The 19,523-nt window shown below is 45.3% G+C and overlaps 1 protein-coding gene across 1 annotated transcript; it reads left to right on the top strand.

Annotated features, from left to right (window-relative positions):
• Positions 1 to 225: 225 nt before the first annotated feature.
• On the top strand, positions 226 to 15,310 carry TMED10 (transmembrane p24 trafficking protein 10). Its single transcript, XM_005417469.2, has 6 exons — positions 226 to 320; positions 1,649 to 1,756; positions 3,780 to 3,940; positions 8,308 to 8,381; positions 12,500 to 12,626; positions 13,069 to 15,310. The coding sequence occupies exons 1-6, from the start codon at positions 226 to 228 to the stop codon at positions 13,188 to 13,190; spliced, it is 687 nt and encodes a 228-aa protein (XP_005417526.2). The 3' UTR covers positions 13,191 to 15,310.
• Positions 15,311 to 19,523: the final 4,213 nt, after the last annotated feature.

A 19,523-nucleotide genomic window follows, 5' to 3' on the forward strand; every position in this document is an offset into this window, starting at 1 on the left:
CGATAGCCGCCCGGCCCCGGCCTGCGCCGCACCGCGGGACTCGCGCTGTGCGAGGGGCCACCAGCCCGCCCAGGAACTCCGGGTGCTGGGCAGCGAGGGACCAGGGCGGCCTTTTAGCTTCAGCCAAACAGGAGCTTTTTCTCCCCAAAGATGGGGTTGCAGCGGCCCGTCCCGCAGTTTGCCATTTAATCCGCGCACGATGCCGATCATCCGGCGCCTGGCGAGATGGGCCGCTGCGATAAAGCAGTAGCCGGGCTGCTGGCACCGTGTGAGCAGGAAAGAGTTCTGGTGACGTGGCTTTCCGAGGGCTCCCGCCGTGCGTAGGGCCTGGCACAACGGGATCCTGCCACAGTGCAATGGGCGCTGAGAACATTTTGCTGTACCAGAATCTGGTACCCAAAATGGCTATTCTCATCTTGCTGTGTCGTGGCTTGCATATATTTGCTGCAGGGAAGAAAATGATCCTTCGGGAAGTACAGGATTGGCAGAATATTCATGACACATGTATGACACGCAGCTATAAAACTTCAACAGCTTCACTTTAATTCAACAACTTCACTTAAATTCTGCCCACAATCTGCCTTTCCTAGGCTTTGTTCAAAATTCCAACGTAGCTGAATAAGGTCTGTTGCTGCACAGTCAGTTCACTACAAGCCTTCTGCCCCCTTTTTTGTTTCTGTCTGCATTCCCAAAGGCTTCAATACTAAGCACGCAAACAGAGACACAATGGTCTCAGGAGTTTCTGGACTTGGTGTTCTTGAGTATTTCAGACCTCCTGAAATCAGGTTGCCTTTCCAGCATCTGCCTACCAATGCCTGAAGGCCCTGGCATTATTGACAGTTGCACTTGGTTATGGCTTGGGAAGGCTTCTTTTCGAGTCTTACTTTTAAAAAAAATCATATTGTTCTGTACTTGCTTCGTTAGAGGAAACTCATCTGTGTATAGGCAGAGCCAAGCAGCATTAAGGCTTTAAAATATGGATGTAGTATTTGCCTGGTAAGGCACATGTATTTGAGACAGCATGCCGTGTTCCCATCTGTCTCTTACTGCTTGGCAACCAAGCCTCCTGGTTCTCAGGTTGCCCACTCTTAGGTCAGTTGACCCCAAGGTCTCTTCCAAAACTCAATTTTATGACACAGGACTTGTCTAGGGAGGTGATGGTGAACCAGTGAGTCCCATGTTTGTGTCTTGGTTGGCTTTGCTGATGAAGCTGGTATCCAAGTGGTACTGCTTATAGAAGTTCTTTTTTGTTCAAACCATAAAATGAAATAGTTTTTAAAAGACACGTATAGTTTGAAAAGCTGCAAAGGAGAAAAAGTAATGAATGCAGTTCTTGCTTTCCTTCTTATTGGTCAGGTATGCTGTGTCCTCCCAATATGCTGGGCTTGTTCCAAGTGCTGAAACCTCTCTGATAGTGCCTGCTTTCTCTGTGGTCTGTGTGGGAAGGGTCAGTTCAGGGCATGATGTGTGCAGGTACTCTCTGTTCTGCACTGGATGGTCTGCTCTGGCCACTTGGATTGGGCCAGCGAACCGAGGAGGGAGGAGGGTGGTAGGTAACGGAGTCCCGGCTCAGTTGGGTTCCTGCCGGTGAGCCGCGATGTGTGTGTGCGATAGGCCAGCGCTAACAGAGGCCCCCTCTGTTCTGCAGGAACCCGCGGGCTCTGCCAGCTGCCTGCTGCGGGGGGCGTGGGGCGCCTGAGCGCTGCTTGGCAGCCACGTGCCTCTGCCCCGTTGTGGAGCCCGACCCTATCGGGCTGTTTGTCAAGGGCAAACAATGCCCTGTCTGTAGGGGATTGCCTTACCGTAAATAACGTTGGAATAGCATGAAAAATTCCTTTCAGGTCGACTCCCCCACAAGCGTTCTGGCCGGGCTATTAGCAGCTTCTCCCGCCCTCGCACCCCCGGCTGAATGGGCAGTGTGTGTGGCTGATTTGGGTAATGCTATTCAGTTTTGATGAAATCGGATAGCAGAGCCTTTACTGTCCAGAATGCTGTTCACGAGCTGCAAAGGGCAAAAGTGGATCAAGCTGCATAAAGATTAGCTCTGGTGCCTACAAAGGCACAGGAAAATAGTGCTCAAAATAATAGGGGCATCTGAGAGCTACGTTGTTCTGACTACTTTTTGTGATGGAGAACCTGGTGCACAGAATGTATGGCGTCATGCTGCTGAGGCATCTTGGTTAGTTATGACCCTCCACTAAAACAGCACATGCCATGTCATGAAACGTACACAGTCCTTTACTGCAGATGGGCCTGCTCACTTGGGCCCAGAGCTTCCCAGTGCCTCCCCAGTGCCTGGTGGCTTCCAGACAGGAGGTATCTGGTGCTTGTGGCGAGGTGATGGCAACACAGCTGCCTGCACCTGGCTGTGCAGGCGTGCTTTCATCTGCTTGCCGCTGGAAAACAGGTACAGCTCTGAGCTGCTGCATGAAGAACAGTGCTCCTCATTGTTCTCAGACACTTGACAGCATATAGTGCATGGGCAGCTACAAGAAATCCCTCAGCAGGCCGTTGTGGGATAATCTGTACATAGAGGAAGCTTATTCCTAAAGTCTTGCCTGCTATGGTTTATACCATAAAGTGTGAGAGTTCATATAATTGATTGTTTTTCCTGTCTAGTGCAGCAGCTCTCATCCATGAGTAAGTCCACACTTGTTTCAAATCCAGAGAGTGCCAGAGAGTTAATTAAGTGCTCTAATAAGAATAAAGAGTGTTTCTGTAGAATAGTTCTGGGTATATAGCCCTTTTGCATGGCATTTGTACAGGGAAAAAGGCTGGAATAAAAGAGAATGTCTGACTTACCTTTTCCATACCACAAATTATTTTGTGTACTTTGGTCTTATTATTAAAATTATTCCCAATCTTTTTACTTTCTTTATCTCTTAAGACTTTCAAAGACCCCTAGTAACTTTAGTTTCCATGCTGTTTCAGACATACCTGTTATAAATTAGCATTGAGGGAAAATGGAAGCATTCCAGTGGAATACACACTGTTCATTTTCATGCAGTGTTGTAACACCTTCGGTTTTTTCACCCCTCTCCCCAGTCAGTGTTTCAGCTGGATGGAGCCTTTAATTGAGCACAGTTATTCTCAAGTTTGCGTCATGAAATTCGTGTCCTTTCTTTTTATACTCTTTGTTGAAGCATTTTTGTAGATCTTCCACAGTTTTTGCCTATTCTTAGTAGTTTTATAGACTTAGCACAAAGCAGTCATTATTCTGTCTGTGTAGTCTGAATTGTCCTCTGAAGTGACCACTTTTATGGATCTTGGCACCCAAACCTTGTGTAATTCAGGGCCACACTCATGGTTCGTTTCTAGAGCACCTTCTGAGGAATGTGACTCTTGTCCCATAAGTCTTCTCCCTATCTCTGTTGCTATGGGAATTCATGAATTTTGCTTGCAAAATAAAGGCAATGAATGACAGTTTGGTTCAGCTACAATTCTTACATGTAGTATACATTTAGGATTCATAGGAGGAAGAGAAATTAGTGGGTTTCAGTTTGGGATTTTTTTGATTCTTTGGGCAATAGATTTTTGGTGGTTTTTTGTTGGTTTTCTTTTGGGGGAGGTGTTGTTTTTTGGTTGATTGGTGGTTTTTGGATCTAAGAGTCAATAATTACTTCTTAGTCACTCTTCATCAGCTCCTGGTGTGTGGATAAGGAGGGGAGGAATTGATGTAGTCACAAAGAAGGAGGGAAACTGTTGAAAGGAGAAAGAAGCAGATCCAGAGGGGAGGCTAGGATTACTCTTGCTGCACAGGCAGCATGAGCTCACAGCAGCAAAGTACTGTGTTTCTTACCTTCATTGTTCCTCTTACAGATAACTGACTCAGCTGGGCACATCCTGTATGCCAAGGAGGATGCCAGCAAGGGCAAGTTTGCCTTCACCACTGAAGACTATGATATGTTTGAAGCCTGCTTTGAGAGCAAGCTTCCTGTGGGTAAGTGAAATGAAAGGTGTGCTGGCTGTTTCTAGCTTCTGATCAAGTTTGTGTATTTATGTGGATTAGGAATATGAGTAAAGTGGTCCACAGAACACTTTTTGACTTTTAAAACTGATCTTGAGGAGGTTGTGGCCAGTCTCACTGCAGAACATCTGCTCTGTGTGTTGCATTTGAAGTAATCCTCTCTGGTTGTTGTGTAGAGCACTTGGGTTTCCTCTGAAAGGGGAATTGGGCAATTCTCCTGCAGAGGTCACCACAGTTGCAATGAGTGGCAGTACCAGTGAGCAAACCACACTTCTTTTGCCAGTTTCACACTTCTCCCCATCTTGCAGTTGAGCCAGGGCAGAGCTGAGTGCCACATGTCCGGGACCTCTCTTTCACCCCAGCAGGCCATTTCTTTCCCATTTGTTAGAATGTGATCTATGCACAATGTGTTCTTGGTAGCTGTCCTGCAATAGATTGACAGCTGTTTAATGAGGTTGGATTGTGTGTGTATAGGGAATGTGTCCTTGATTTGCACCCACAACTGCTCTTGAAGTGGTCAATAAAGGGAAGGGGAAACGGGCAGAGACGTCAGCTTTGCATTTGTGCTGCAGGGATGGTTGCCTAACGAGGGCTGAGGCTTGTTTCCTGTGAGTGTGACGCATGTATTGCCTGAGCTCAGCTTCAGGACAAACGTGCTGAAAGTGGCCAAAAGTCTCATCAGTGGTGCTGTGGGTGCATGCAAGTTTGTGGGTGCTCCACCTTTTCATGGTCACTGTCAGAGTTCTGCTCTTTGGGCCTGGTTTTTCTTAGGTCTTATCCTAAAAGATCCCAGAGTGTTTCACAGAGCTTTCACTAGCAGCATTCCTCAAATCAGCTGAAAGGCAGCTGCTGTTTTGCTATTTCTGCTCCATATATAAGATTTAAATAGTTTGCAAGTTGAAGAGAACTTTACAGAAAGAGAATATTCTTTGCTGGGATTGGGAGGGATCTGACTTGTTACACCTCTTCTATGGTCCTTTACAGATAAAATAGTGACTCCAAATGCTCAGGATTATGTTTTTATTTTACTCCAGAGGTAGGACTTCCAAATGTTCCCTAACACATTGAGACATGCAAGCACTAGTGACTCATCTGGGAGTCACTCATGCTATTTACTTTCCAACACCTGGGTATTTGAGAAGTCTCCAGACAGTCCTGCAGACCTTTTCATAGCTTCCATGTGATCACACACTGAAGTTGGAAAGGTTTCTTTCTTTAGTTGTGTCTAGACTCTTAGTTCGGTGCCTTTGAGTTGAGGTTTCTTGCCTAGACCAAGCCCCTTAAAACTGTTTTGATTGTAGCAAATGTTTGTTCCCTGACTCCCTTGTTGCAAGTTTGTTTTATAGCTTTCAATATGGTTGAGGAGTAAGTATTTCTAAATGCAGTTTCTACCTTGATGATCTGTGGGGCACTGAGCTGCCAAAATATAGGGCTCATCAACTGAGCAGCTGGATCCTCTTCTGGAGGCTTTCTTTTTGGACCCAGGTGCCCCAAATTCCACCTGGAGTATCTCCAGACCTCCCATGTCTGTGCTGGAAGTCAAGGAAATATTAAAGTAAGGGACATGACACTGTGAGGCTTGATCATCTGCAGGACTTGGTTAAGGTACTTGGAAAGAAGTGACCACGTCACAAGGAAGTACCTTGTTTCCTCTCTAAGGTCAGCATGGGAGTGGGGGAACTTACCAAGTCTGTTTAATTCCCATGTTTCTCTTTAAAGATTAGGGTCTTTTTCCCAGTCTCATCAAGTAAGTAATCAGGACTTAGGGCACCAGCCAAGGAGGATGTTTGTGGAGTATTGAAAGAGACAAACTGTTGGTAGAGGAAACCTAGAGCAGTTGGATCTTAAGGGTCCAAGCAACTGGGATTTCTCAATCCCTAACCACAGAAATGAGGAAGAGGAAGTGAGAAAGAGATCCTATATCGAGGGTTCACTTTATCAGAGTGGAGGAGTTCTTAGGGTGCTTCTTGGAGCTGTGGGTATTTGCATGATGGGCTTTTTACCCTTTTCCAGGCAGTATAGTCCTGTCTTCCTGACCAGTGCTCTGCTCCCAGGCACATTTACTCTCCCATGATATGCTGATCTCAGGTGAACAGCCTGGCCTCACTGCATTCTCCCTTTAGGGCTCTTCTGTGTGCTAATCTTTACCTGTATGCCCCTTCTGTAATCCTTCTCTTCCCAAACTTTAAGAGTGTTAGGACTCATTTTTTCTGGAATTCCTGTGGGAAAACTTTTTGATATTCAGTTCAACCATCCTACTTTTCCACTCACTTTGCAAATTAAGAGCTCCCCTAATTTCCCAGGATACAGTTCAGTGCTCATGTGAGATGACCACTTGAAGACCTGAGGAGTCTAGGTATCAGGAATGTAGGCATCAGTTTAGTTTGTGATCTCTGAATCTCGACTGTTTTTCTCTTCGCTGCTGATCCAGCTTGCTCTGGTGAGCCTTGGCTGCCAGAGAAGCAAGGGGTTTCTGAGGATTCGATGACTATGAAGGGAGCTGCCTTGAGCTTAGTAAACTTACAGGGGAGCAGCTTGAGTTTTTCCCTGCCAGTTCCTGACAATGTTAACCTCTTGCAAAATGTCTGCTCTCCGTCTCTTTGCACGTGGCAGGTTTATGGTTCTGGTTTCTTACTTCTTGTCAGCTCTCCCTTCCAGTCTAGCAAATTAATTCTTCTAGCTCTGTTCTTCCGTTCACTGGTCTTGTCATCTTTCTCATCTCTTCCTGCAAACTTCAGCTCTCAAATCAAGTTGCTATAATTTGAGCACCATTAAAAAAATCCTCTCACTGAACTGTGTGCTGTGAAATTTTTTTTTCTACGGCTGCTGTTGTCTGTCCTACCTGCCTGTCTCCATGCGTGCCAGTAACGTGTGTGGCATAAGCAGTCAAAACTTGTGGTTGGGGAAAGGAGTACCGGGGGTTGTATACAGCCTGTCTGTTAAAGAGCAGTGCTGGGACTTCAAGGGTTTCTTACAGGAACCAGTCCTTTATAAGAAAACGACAAAATCCCATCCTAATCATAATTTATCTTTTGGACTCTTATATAGTGCATTCCCATGAAGAAACTTGGGAAGTGGTTTGTAGCTGATAATCCATTTTATCAGTGGATTATTCATTGTCCTGCTAGCAGTAGAAGGGGATTCTATGCTGGTGTTGAAGAGCTGTTCAGTGAGTGAGTAGAAAAAGAGAAATTGGGGATGTTGTATCAAAGATCTGGAATATCTTCCTAGCTCCAGCTGGAGTTACCTAGCATAACCTGTACATTGAATTGTTTGTGGATTGAGGGAATGCCCACCTGGCAGCTTCTGAGACAAAATGTGAGTATTGGACATGCCTCTGGATAGAGACTCTGAAATTCATAGCTTAAGTAAATTAAGACCTTGTGTTTTGCTGGCAGCCAGTTGAGGACAGCTGTATGTCCCAGCATGCTGGGATTTGGAAATGTGTTACATACAGACGTATTTTCTTGGTGGGTGGTAGAGAATGATACTCAGATAAGCTGATGTGCAGCATTTTTGAGAGTATCTGATATGACTATCTTATATAATTTTTTTCCCTCTTGTGGATGTTCTCAGATGTGACAGTTTGTAGCAGTTGAAAGAAGCTATAAGCCACAGGTTTCCCTAGCCTGGGGGTATCAGCCTTGAAAGATACCTGCTCTGCTGGTGACTGCATCCTCATGTGCTGTTTGTGTGGCTCCAGCTGGCAGCTCTCTGAGGCAGTGTTTTCCCAGCTTCAGAAGCCTCTTGCTCTCTCAGCGTTTGCATTAGCAGTGTGGTTTTTGGCTATCTGAGATGGTTGGTGAAGAGATTGCCTTGGCTTCTGCAGATACTCCAGCATGTAAGGATCAGTAGTCCTCATAGGCCAAGTTCCTCACTTGGAGCAGTTTATCAGTTGCTCCTTTGAATGCCATTTACAGCCATTTAAAGCCATTTACAGCCCCAGTAACCTTGACATGTTGTTTGTTCACTTCCTGTGAACATGGGCCTCCCAGTTGAATATTTGTCCCTCCGGTGACTTGTCTTTCACTAGGCTGTCTCATCGCAGCTGGTGCTCATGTTCTAATCCTCTGCAGTTTTTACAGTGATTTGCATCTTGCAGACACTCAGTGCTTTTAGTTACAGCTTGTTCTCATTATATTTGGGAGGCTGTCCTTCAGCCAGGATTTATTGTGAAGTCTCTGTATTTTTAGGCTGGACTGTGCTGCCTCCGCAGTTAGCTGCAGACGTGGAGGGAGGGGAGGGGAGGGATTTGAGCTCTTCCTCACTGGTGGGAAGAGCTGGTGATTTCCTGGCAGGCTGAACATTTCACATAAGGAATCCTTTCATTATGCTTCCAGGAACAGGGAGGATGCCGGACCAGCTCGTGACTCTGGATATGAAGCATGGCGTTGAAGCAAAGAACTACGAGGAGGTATGTCCCCTGGCTGCCTGCACTGCAGGCTTCCCTTTCCCAGTACTCACGTGATGCTTTTGTAGATCTGGGCTCGTGATGGGAAGCTGTTTTCCCAGTGGTGATGAAAGCCTGTCTGCAAACTACAATTGCAGTGAAGCTTTGTGTGTTAGGGGAGAAAAAAAAAAAAAGGCAAACCTCAACTAGAATTGATTCTGTGCTCTGGGAACTGGAGCCTAATGTGTGAATTTCTTCACTAGGACAGCATGACCCAGCTTCTGGGCATAGGTATTTAGAGGCAACAAGACACTGAGAGGTGAAGTTTCCCCAGCCCCTGCAGCAGAGGTCATCTGAATTTAATATCAGACCCTCCCTTAAAGGTCAAGTTTCAATGTTTCTATTCTTACCTTCCTGCCTGTAAGATGTACTGGCTCAGCAGGCCTGAAATGGCTCTTGTGTGTTTCTAAGAACTGGCAGTGTATCAATGTAGAGGTGCTTGGCAGAGTAGTAGCTGCTCTGAAATGGGTATTTGGTTTGAAGGCATGACATTGGAAATAGGCATAAAAGCCTCAACATTTCCATCTTAGGAGGACATGGCTTGCTTAGGCCCAAGAGCTGGCTGTAGAGTAGCAGTTATTTTGTGGCTGAGACAGTCCTGACTGGTTTGGTTGCTGAATTTTTATGGCAGCTGTCATGCTTTCGGCTCACTAGAATTTGGGATCAATCATCCCCCAGTACAGGGCCTGTGCCTGAGAAAATGAGAATTATTGGTGGAGAAAGAGTCCCACAGATGATTGTTGTGTCCACTGTGCGTAAGGGCATGGGAGATGCCATAGAGAGGAGAGTGGGTAGCAGAGGAGGCTGTGCATGGTTCCAGATAGAAAATTAACAAAAATCTGAGGTGGTAATGCTGGTGTTTTCACCTTCCTTTCAAACTTTGGGCTGTCTGGTCTTGCGTGGTTTAAGTTGGCTGGGAGCACTTCCTGTGTGGACTGTAAGGAGATGCTTGGGGTCAGGGAAGAGCAGAGCAATCATAGCTTAAGTCAGTCTGGAGCACATCCTACATGGAGAGTAAAACTGTGCTGGGGGTCAGGGAAGAGTGGAGCGCTCGTAGGGCCAGCTGTTTGTCAGCCTGCTACTGAGGGATTGCAAGATGTTGAAATTTTATGGGGTGAATCCCTGAGAGCATACCTGGGAGGATTATATTTACTATATTTACAAAGTCCCTTTAAATACCACCCCACAGCATACTCCAGAGTTACTTTACTGTAGTGCTACCTAGAAGCACCGTTGCTGTGCAGAAAGGTTCCCTTATGCCTGTGTATCTACATACTCACTGGTTGTATTGATAAAACTGTCTGGGAATAAATGCATCTCTTCTGCTCACTGAGGGAAAAGGTCCATGGACAAATACAAGAAAAGAAGAATTTAGACTTGCAGTCCACTTGATACCAAAGGCAGATCTTGGCAGCCCTGGCAATCATCCTTGACTTGTGAGGAAGCTCTCAAAGTTGTAGACTGTATTGAGCCTTGTTGAACAGATATCTACAAAAGACTCAAACTGACTTATTATTTGTACAGCTGCTATAGATTTTTAACCACACTGCTTTGCAGTGTGGGGTTTTTTTTTTCACCATCCCTCTTCTCAGTTTGCTGTAGTAGTTGTGAGTTTTGACTTGACAGATTGCTGTAGGGTCTCAGAGGGCAGGAATGTTGCTTGGGTTTCTCTTGTGGAATTGCAGCCTTTTTGAGCCTTTTGCTTGTGATGTTCATGTGTTGTTGGGTACCAGTGACCTGTTTTACAGCCCTAGTCCTTCTTGTTGAATTGATGCAAGGAGAGTTGATTCGGGGAGTTTAATGAGGGTCACTGATACTGTCCAAGTCTGGCTTCTTAAACTTTCATAGATCCAGACACTCTTGGAGCAAAGCGGCTGGAATAGTGAGCCAGGTTGGAAAATCTAACTGTAATGTCATATCTTAATTATCTGGGTTTGGGAGGAATAACTTTATCCATTCAAGAAGTAGAAATGAAGATTTATAAAAGTGAAAATATTTCTGGTGGCACTAAGCATGCTTGATGATCTAGGTTTTTTTCCACATTGACTACTTATCAATTCTTGGCTATAGTGTATCTCTTTCTATGCTAGAAGAGCGTTAGGCTTTGACAAATCTTTTAAGTGACCACTGGGGAGCTCATTGGAGTTGTTCTCCTGGTGCTGGTTCTCCAGATGTTCTTTCTAGGATGATGATGTTCCACCATCACAGATGCTTGGTGGGCTTTTTTACAAAATCTCTTGGAGCAGCTGTGCATATTGGGTTCATTAGGGGTGAAAGGTTCCAGGACTGCCCAGGGAGGTTGTGGTGTTTAAGAAAAGACTGGACATGGTACTTAGTGTCGTGGCCTAGTTGTCATGGTGGTGTAAGGTCTTAGGTTGGACTTGATCTAAGATGTCTTTTCCACTCTAATTGATTCCGTGATTCAGGATGCACATCTTGGAATACATGCAGGACTAAAAGTAGCTATTAGATTGTAGCTACACGTGTTAAGAGCAGCTGAAGGGATGCAGATGGAGCAGATAAACCTTGTTTTTTCTCAGTGGAACCCTTGTAGCCTTATGTAAATGAGGAAATGAGCCCTTAAGGAAGATAATGGAGCTGGTCAGTGCAAGGCTAGCTTGTCAGTACAGCTGCCCAACACCTTGTGTGTGTTACAGACCTGCTGCTCTAGCAGTGTCAGCAGAGTCTGAGCTGTAGACATGCAAACTCTGGTGCTAGTTTTTCAGCAAAGGTCTCTGCTGGAAGATGTGTGGCCAGGCCACAGGGTTTTGTCATTACAACCTATTGGCTAGAAAGCAGGAGGGGGTTAACCTTCTCCTTCCTACCCCTCCTTTCAAACACTCCAAACTGACACTGCTGTGTTGGCAGAGCTATAATATACAGCTTGCCTCAGCATAAAAATCCTCAGATGATTGTTTGATGGCTTGCTGCTTGCCAGGATATGTGTGTCATGTGGAGACCCTTCAGTGGAAGGGCTGATTAGCTAGCAGTGGCTTGGTCACGAGCATCTCTTCAGCTCTGGCTCTAATCCCCAGGCAGCTGCATCTGGAAGTGGCAGCTTGGGGATACCTTTGTGCTGGGTGCCCTCTTGCCTGCCTGTCAGCATGGATCACTGAGAGGTGGCCATCATGCAGCTTATATCTGAATAATCCTGTGAGGCTGAGACTGGTGGTGAGCTGCAGGTGCTTTGTGTGTTTTCTCCAACTCATTTTTCCTCTGCTGCATTACTTGGGGACACAGCATCTGGCCCATGGCAGGGGCCTGTCACTTCTTGGTAATGGTGACAAATTCTATTCAAGAACCACAGTTACCCAAACCCTGGAGAAGTGTCAGGAACTGCATTTAGCTTCCTTTGAATGTCCTTGTGTCAAACGTTTTATGTAACTTGTATGTCAGGTTATAGCCACAGCTCGGGCAGAGACACACGTCTACCCATTCAATTTGAACAGTTGCTGTTGTGTGCTGTGCTTTCTAATTGAATTTGCAACGTATTTTTGGTTTTGGATGCCAAGCGTGTGAGCCGTGGTGCCGCGGGCCGGGCGCAGTGCCCAGTAGCGATGTCCCGCCTGGCCCAGCGCTCCGGGGGAAGCGCGCTGTTCCCGACGGGAGCCGGGCCCCGCGGCGGCCCCGCGGCGCCCACCCGGGGGCCAAGGGAGTCTCGGTGCTAATGGCTTGTGTGCCTACGGAACTGTATCGAATACATATGTGAGTTAGTCACCTGTATCTCAGTCTGTTACTTACACTCACTGGAGGTTTTGTCGTGTGGCAAGAGCTTCTACCCACTCCTCAGAAGCCAACTGTGAATTAGCTAACATGAAGCCGAATAAGGAAGAAGTGTGCCTGCATGCATGCTGTGCTCCTCCATTGTGTAGGAGGAGTAGTAGGAAAGTGTGTTTCAGAAAACAGGTGGGAGAAGTGATAGTGTTTTATGCAATGGTAGTTTCTGGCTCGTAGAGGTATTTCCCGAGGGGAAGGATGCCCCAGATCTGTAGCGTGTGGGGAGGAGCAGTTCAAACTGGCAGTAAAAACCCATGCGGGTGCTTTTGGTTTTGGTTCAGTGATTTGACTCTCCTGTTTTCTAGATTGCTAAAGTGGAGAAGTTGAAACCCCTGGAAGTAGAATTGAGACGTTTGGAAGATCTTTCAGAGTCCATCGTTAACGACTTTGCCTATATGAAGAAACGAGAAGAGGAGATGAGGGACACAAATGGTGAGAGACTGTGTGCCCCTTCAGAGGGATGGAACTCTAAAAACCCTAATTTCGGTTAAATGTGTTATTAGGGCAGCTTTTGGAGATCAGGCAATTATGGTAGTCTCTGCCTGTTCTGTTCCTAGTAAGGGAAACCTGAAGCAGTCACGGAGTCTTGTTGTTCTGTCTCTAGAAATCATTTCTTTCTGTCTCCATTCCTAATAGGAATTACTCTGTTCCATTCAGTGTTGCACATTAACCACAGCTTCACCTTGTTCCCTCTTATTATCCTTCTTGTTGTTGCCTCTGCTTTTATTCTCAAGTGCTGCTGGTTCTCAGGTGCCCTTGCCTTCACGCTATCTTGCTTTTGCATGGGGGAGGAGAAGAAGTCCTGGGAATTTTGCCATCTTGGGTGCATCCTGTGATGCCAGACTCAGGTGCAATGGTTTGTTGTCTGTTTCAGAGTCGACAAACACACGGGTTCTGTACTTCAGCATCTTCTCCATGTGCTGTCTCATTGGCCTGGCCACCTGGCAGGTTTTCTACCTGCGTCGCTTCTTCAAGGCCAAGAAACTGATTGAGTAAAGGAGCAAATCTTCTTCCCCCTCCTCTCAGACCCAGCTGGACACCGCTGGGACCTAGCCATGGCCTCCTGGAGCCATCTCACAGAGGATACCCACTGACTGGAGCTTTTCTGGAGGAACTTGGACCTTAAAGGGGGAGGGGAGCCTGAACATCAGAGGCAATGGGGGACTTGTGAAATCCTGTTGGATGTTGAGGGTGGGGGAGGTCATGCTGGGTTTGGGTATTCCTGGGGCAGCGATTAAATAAAAAAAGATGTTTCCATGACAGCTGCAGCAAATTTTTTGCGCTGTCTATTCTCCTTCTATAATCATGGCTTGATGATGTCTCCCATCTGTCTGTGACTGCAGTGTTACTCAGAACCACCTGACCCTGCTGCGCTCTTTAGGTGGCATGCAGGTCACACTGGGGCAGAGCAGGGGAATTCCCTGTCCTCACCAGCTGGGATCTAAGCCTCGAGCAAATGGAGATGAGTGCAAAGCAATAGGATTCATCATTCCAGCAGGGCCTGAGAATAGAGGGTCTTCCAAGGTTTGGTCCCTGTCATGGACCTCTGTGTTTCTCCCTGTGGGAGCTGGTGTCTTTGTGCTGACAGGTCAGGACACTTGAGCATATGGTGATTCAGCCTGGAGGAAGGGGAGCCTTCTAAGGCAGGCCTGGAAGTGTGTTTGAGCTTGGAAAGAAGGCTGCTTTGCTCAAATAAGCTATCCAGCCTTGGTCCCACCCTTTCCCCACATGTATGTCTTCAATTTGCCTCTCTTGTTTTGAAATGGTGCAGCAGCTTTCCTGAAAATCTTGGTCAGGAACAGCCTTTTGTGCAGGAGGCATCGGTCAGATACAGTCACAGAGCAGATGGGAGCAGGTCATGCTAGGAAATGTGCTCTTACATTGAGCAGGAGACTTCTCATCTATCCGGGCAGCTGGCTGAATGTCTTTTCATGAGACCTCAGAGCAGGGTGAGCTGATGCCCACATGAGGCATGAGGGCCTGTACCCTGCATTGAGGTCTGAGGGTACAGTAGTTCTGTGCAGGGTAGCAGAGGAGTTGGAAGAATGTGGGTGAACTGAAAAAAGGCAGTACAGGGTGGGACTAGGCTAATTCTACATCTGAGGGGGCAGTCTGTACTGTGCCCTCAACAGACCTGTTGTTTTCCTGTGCAGTACTGGATAGCAAGAGCCAGCAGTTTCTCACCATTTCTCAGCTGTCCATGTGGCACTATGTTAAAAAAGCCAGGCTGGGAAAAAGCAGGCAGGTTAACTTCCTGGACTTGTTGCAGTTTTTAGGCTGTGATTACAATTCTGTCATCGTCTCTGTGTTCTTTCAGAGCAAGTGGTTCAGCAGCATAGCATTCTGGTGTCCTGTGTCTGGATACTTCTGGGTAGGGATGGGGTTGTCATGGCCCTGGGCCCAGCCTAGCAGTTTCAAAAAAAGCATAGTTTTATAATTTCTCACCTGAGTCTGATCTATTACTAAGAAGGAAACAATTGTCCAGGGTGAGGCAGTGGAAAAGAGAATGTAAAGATGATCTCCTGTCATCTAAATACATTAGTTCTTTGCCATTCCCCAGTTCCTGGAGTTGTTAATTCCACTGCAAGTACTTTGATTGCTTTTAATTTGTTTGGTTTTTGATAAGGCCATATTAGGATCCTAAGTCCACTCCTCTGCCCTTGTATCCATTTTATCCTTGTATGTTCTTGAAAGCTGTTACAGTGCAGAACAGCAGCAGTGCCACAGGACTGAATTACAGAAGTCATTTGAAGGTAGTTTTAGGTCCTACAGTTTGAAGCCTGTAGATCTGTTAAGGTTTTTCTTTTGTTTTTATATAACTTGAAAAGACAGTACAAAAAAGGGTCTTTTCTGGTCTTGTCTGTTTTGATATCCTCTCCCCATCCTTATCTGAGTACAAAGTTATCTCAAAAATGATGGTGAGGCCTTAAGTTCCCCAGGTGACTGTTACACTCTCATTGTTCTGGTGTTATGTTTTGATCTTCACTGTACTGGAGTAGTTACTGGGGAGCAGGTGCGGGGGACTGGTGTGGATTTACCTGTAATGACTGGTTGGGAGACTTCTGTCAGCTTTCTCAAATAAAAATTTTTTTGGGAAAAACAACCCACCTCACCTTGTTGCTGTGAGTCTTGTCCTCTTTGTCCTCTGTTCCTACAGGCTGCTGTTCCTGAAAGTTGACCTGTTGCAGGAAGTAGCAAGTAAACAGTCTCCACAAGCCTTAAGCTTCTCTAGTAACAATTAATTCTAGACTTGGGAATGGTGCACAGGCTTCCCTGTGGAGTGGGATCAGCACAGCAAGCGGGGTGTCCTAATACATGTTACCATTTTTGCCTTTCTCCCTCCCCCCTTCCTAATTATATTGCTCTATGGGGAGGAATTTTGAGGCTGGTAGTGAAACAAGGGCTGGTGCTCTGGGGTACAAGATCCAGTTTTTCACCAGCAGCTCTCACGTAAAATTTTGTTCATTAAGACAAACAGAAGTACTTTCAGTTTTGTACTTTAGAGAAGATTGAAAACTATTGCAAAGATGAGTTGGGACTATGTGAGTGGCAGATACTGAAGAGGGTGGTTAGGTATTTGCTGAAATGCTTTAGATCTCCTCTGCTGACCCTGCAAGCCTTTTGCTATGCAGTAGCCAAGTGAAATATGCCACATAACAAGACTAGGGACATAAAAATGCTAGATAACTAGTTAGTACTATCAGGGAGGATTTCAGGAAGGGAAATTCCCAGATCCCTAGATAAGGATTAGCCTTTGCAAGTTCTTCCCCCAGATGAATATTTTGAGTATGTGAAATCATACAGCTGCTTGCATGCGGTAGGTTGGTAGTGGGTCTTGGTGGTTTTACAGCACTGGGGGTGCAGGGCTGGTGTCTTCGTTCCATTTCACTTCTGGGAAATAGCCTAAAGTTGAGCTGTTGCAGATGCTTGGGTCTGAGCCCATCTTTGTGTGTGACAGATGCATCAGTGGTAAATCTGTGATTGCCTGTAGCAAACTGCATCAGACGTTTGCAGCCTCTTCCACCCACTTGTCAATGTGACTAACGATTTAATTATCGCAGTACTTAACTCAGCACGTGAGCATTCCCAAGTAAGGTTTATCTTTGTGCGCTCTGCCAGCGTGGGCTGCACCCCGTACAGGGTGCCCACTGCAGCTGCTGTTTGCCTACATGTGGGAGGGGATGAGCATTTTACACACTTGCTCATTTTCTAGAAGCTGCTCAGGTATGTGAGAAGTAACCTAAGTGTACAACATCTGTGTTATCTTCTGACTGGCAGATGAGAGACATTTGACTCAAACTGGTTTGGCAACTGGTTGTCAAGATCATGAGGGGATTCCTGCCCATACATTTTGGCGGGTCCTGAGGCAGAGGTTTGGGAAAGTAGCTTGGCCTCTCTTTACCTCTGTCAATTCTTGTTTTTGTCTCCAATATCTTTAGTTGTGTCCCTGTGCTATACTTGTCTTTCAGATGCCTGAGATGGCCATGATTTTAGTGAACAAAGTCTTTGGGAAATGAACTCTTAAGTTGAAGATGTCTTTTTGGGAAGGAGAGACCACAAACCTGAAATGGATAAATCTTTCAGAGAAGAAAAACAAAGGTCGGGTCTGTTGAAGACTACAGGAGTTCAATGTTGGCAGGTTTTTTCTGCTGCCCTTTATCCACCTGGAAAATTTGTCAAACTTGTGCTTGTTTTTTCTTCCCCCAAATCACTCCATGTGATGCTGTGGTAGCTCGGCAGACCAGAGCCAGGTAACCTTTCTCTGAGGAGGCTGGAAAGAGCAGAGGGTTTAGAAAAACTGTGAGTTGACTTTTCTTGGACCTTTCTGTTAACCTGAAACAATGGACCCCAAGCCTTTGCCACTGCACCAAAACATTTGTATTTGCTCAGTAATGTTTGTAGAAATCCTATTTTGCTTTGCACTAGAAGGATTGTCAGGAGCTAGAAATTCCTCTGTTCAGCTGCAGCAGAAGTGCCTTAAACTTTCTGCAAAACTGTAGTAACAGATTCCTGTTCTATTCTTCTATTGCCAGAGGTCCATCACTTCAAACTCAATGCATAAGCATCTGTATTTCAGCTCGATGACATAGCCTGCCAGAGGACCTGTGATCTCTTGGTGTCCATCACAGTGATCTTTGCTGTGAGGATCATTGGTTTAGCTCATGTTTGGAGAAAGCTGCTAGCTCCTAAAGGACTAATTTGTCTAGCACTTCAAGAAAATGTACATGTTGAATAACTTGCTCTGGGGGCACATAACCCCACAAAAAGCAATGACAGGACCATGCTCACATTGCTTTCTCTCACTTCCATGGTTTCCTGTCATTTAAATTCCTTTCACAATTGGTATTCCTGAGGTAGCTTTCCCCTGAGCTTTTAAATCGATTGCATTATGTGATCTTTGCATAAACTGCGCCAAGATGTTCTGTTGGAACTGTAATGGTAAGAACTTGTTTTTCCTTGGTTATTTGGTGAATGCTGTTCCTACAGCTCCCAATAGATGAGGCAGGCAGAGGAGACAAGGTGCTTGTGTTTTCCTACTATGTCCCATGGCAGCTCTGGTCTGACCTGCTGCAGAGTTTTACCCTCTAGCATTTTCTCACCCATACCAGCTGCTTGGGCTTTTCTTTCCCCCAGTGTTCTTTATTTGGATAATCTTCCTTCACACATAAAGTATTTGCCATACATATGCAGCAGGATTTTCATGGTGTTGTCTTCTTAACTATAATTAACTATGTAGATGCCTTGTCACTTCTTTCTCTACATGGGCTGATTTTCCTTGTAATATGTGAGCTGTTATTTCCTTAGTAATATAACCAATGTACTGCCTTGACTCTGAAAACCATGAATGAGATCTTTGAAGTAAGGCAGATGCTTGCTATGATTTGGTTTAAGTGACAGTTTTCCTACCCTTACCCAAATTCATCCTTCAATACCCATTTTGCAAGAGAGAAAATGACATTGCCCTTTGATGGGGCTTGATGGTCTGATTTCTGTAAATGCTTGAGTGAAAAATACATGTAAAGTCAGGTAGGCATTCTTCAGTCATATTCCAATGAACCTAAGTGCACAGTGACTGCTACTTACCTTAGGGGCATCTTGCTGTGAGAATTATTGCCTGCTTCTTAAAGGGCAGTAAAGGCAATGCTGTGGGGTGGCTAAACCTGATTGTAGTTACTGCTGTAAGCATTTTGTGGAAGAATTTGTAAGATACTATAGATAATAATGGTCAAGATGGCTCTACTTTTCAAATAGGAAAAATGAAGAATTTTTTCAATTAGTCTTCTGATTTTCTACAACTGCTCCAAATTCCTTAATCCCATTTTCATGAGATTTTCTTTGTGTAGATTTCAAAAAAAAAATATTACTATTTGCCAGGTGACATTTTCCCAAGTACTCTCCATCCAAGGGAGGGAGCAAATGATCTTTAGCAAGACACATCTAAGCTTTTTCATCTGTTACTGCAAGCTTCTTTATTCTAAAACTGACATGCTGTCTTTGCTGCTCCTAAGGACATCATCTTTGTATGGAAATAATTTCAATGCACAACAAATAGATGTTGATGTATAACTTACAATAGGTGTATATAATGCCAAACAGCTCTTTAACCTTCAGCACCTTGCAAGGAGCGTTGTTCATTCTTTCAAGCATTTTCCCAAGGCAGTGAAATAAGAGCTGACTGGGCTCTGTTGTGCTTGGGTTTAAAGCTTTGTGCTTCAGCTCCTGAGGTCTCCTGTAAGCATTGGATCACCTGTCTTGAAGTGAACGTTCTCCATCATTCAACTCCACTTTCTCAACTGTAGCTGTGACTGCAGAACCTTGAAAATAAAAACTTGAAGCAATGAGGTTGTGCATCATTTGTGAAGAAAATGAATCACAAAGCTAAGATTAGGATTGCAAATAGTACTTCATGACAGAGAAGTCATTGCAGCTTCAGCTCTAAGATTTATGAAGCTTTTAGTTTATTTCTCCATCAGAGCGAGAATCCATGAACTGTGAGTGGCACAGAGAGGAAGATGGCTACGCTTTATTAACAGTGTGAAATATGTATCCACTGAAAGTGCTCTCAGTACTCCAGCAGATCTTTGTGCTTGGGGTACAGTCGTGGCGTTTATCCGTGTGTGTGTTCTCCTTGTGTCAATTATTTTTCAATATGTATATTATGTGTAGCACGGCTAAGCAAAAAGAAACATTAACATCTGTACAATAAGAAGCAGTAATTACTTTTTTATATAAATCGGCTGCTTCAGACAGTTTTTTTATTTCTAAAAGCTTCCTAGGAAACTAGCGCTTTTGGACGCTTCTCTCCTCGGGCAGCGAACCGGCGCACAG

The sequence above is a fragment of the Geospiza fortis genome, unplaced genomic scaffold, assembly GCF_000277835.1.
Source record: "Geospiza fortis unplaced genomic scaffold, GeoFor_1.0 scaffold54, whole genome shotgun sequence".
NCBI lineage: Eukaryota > Metazoa > Chordata > Aves > Passeriformes > Thraupidae > Geospiza > Geospiza fortis.

What these genes read in the sequence shown, in the direction of transcription:
- TMED10 (XM_005417469.2), top strand. Translation starts at nt 226, where the DNA reads ATGGGCCGCTGCGATAAAGCAGTAGCCGGGCTGCTGGCACCGTGTGAG. An exon ending in GAGCCCGACCCTATCGGGCT is followed by an intron (nt 1,757 to 3,779) that starts GTTTGTCAAGGG and finishes AGCTCACAGCAG; the next exon opens with CAAAGTACTGTGTTTCTTAC. An exon ending in TGAGAGCAAGCTTCCTGTGG is followed by an intron (nt 3,941 to 8,307) that starts GTAAGTGAAATG and finishes TTATGCTTCCAG; the next exon opens with GAACAGGGAGGATGCCGGAC.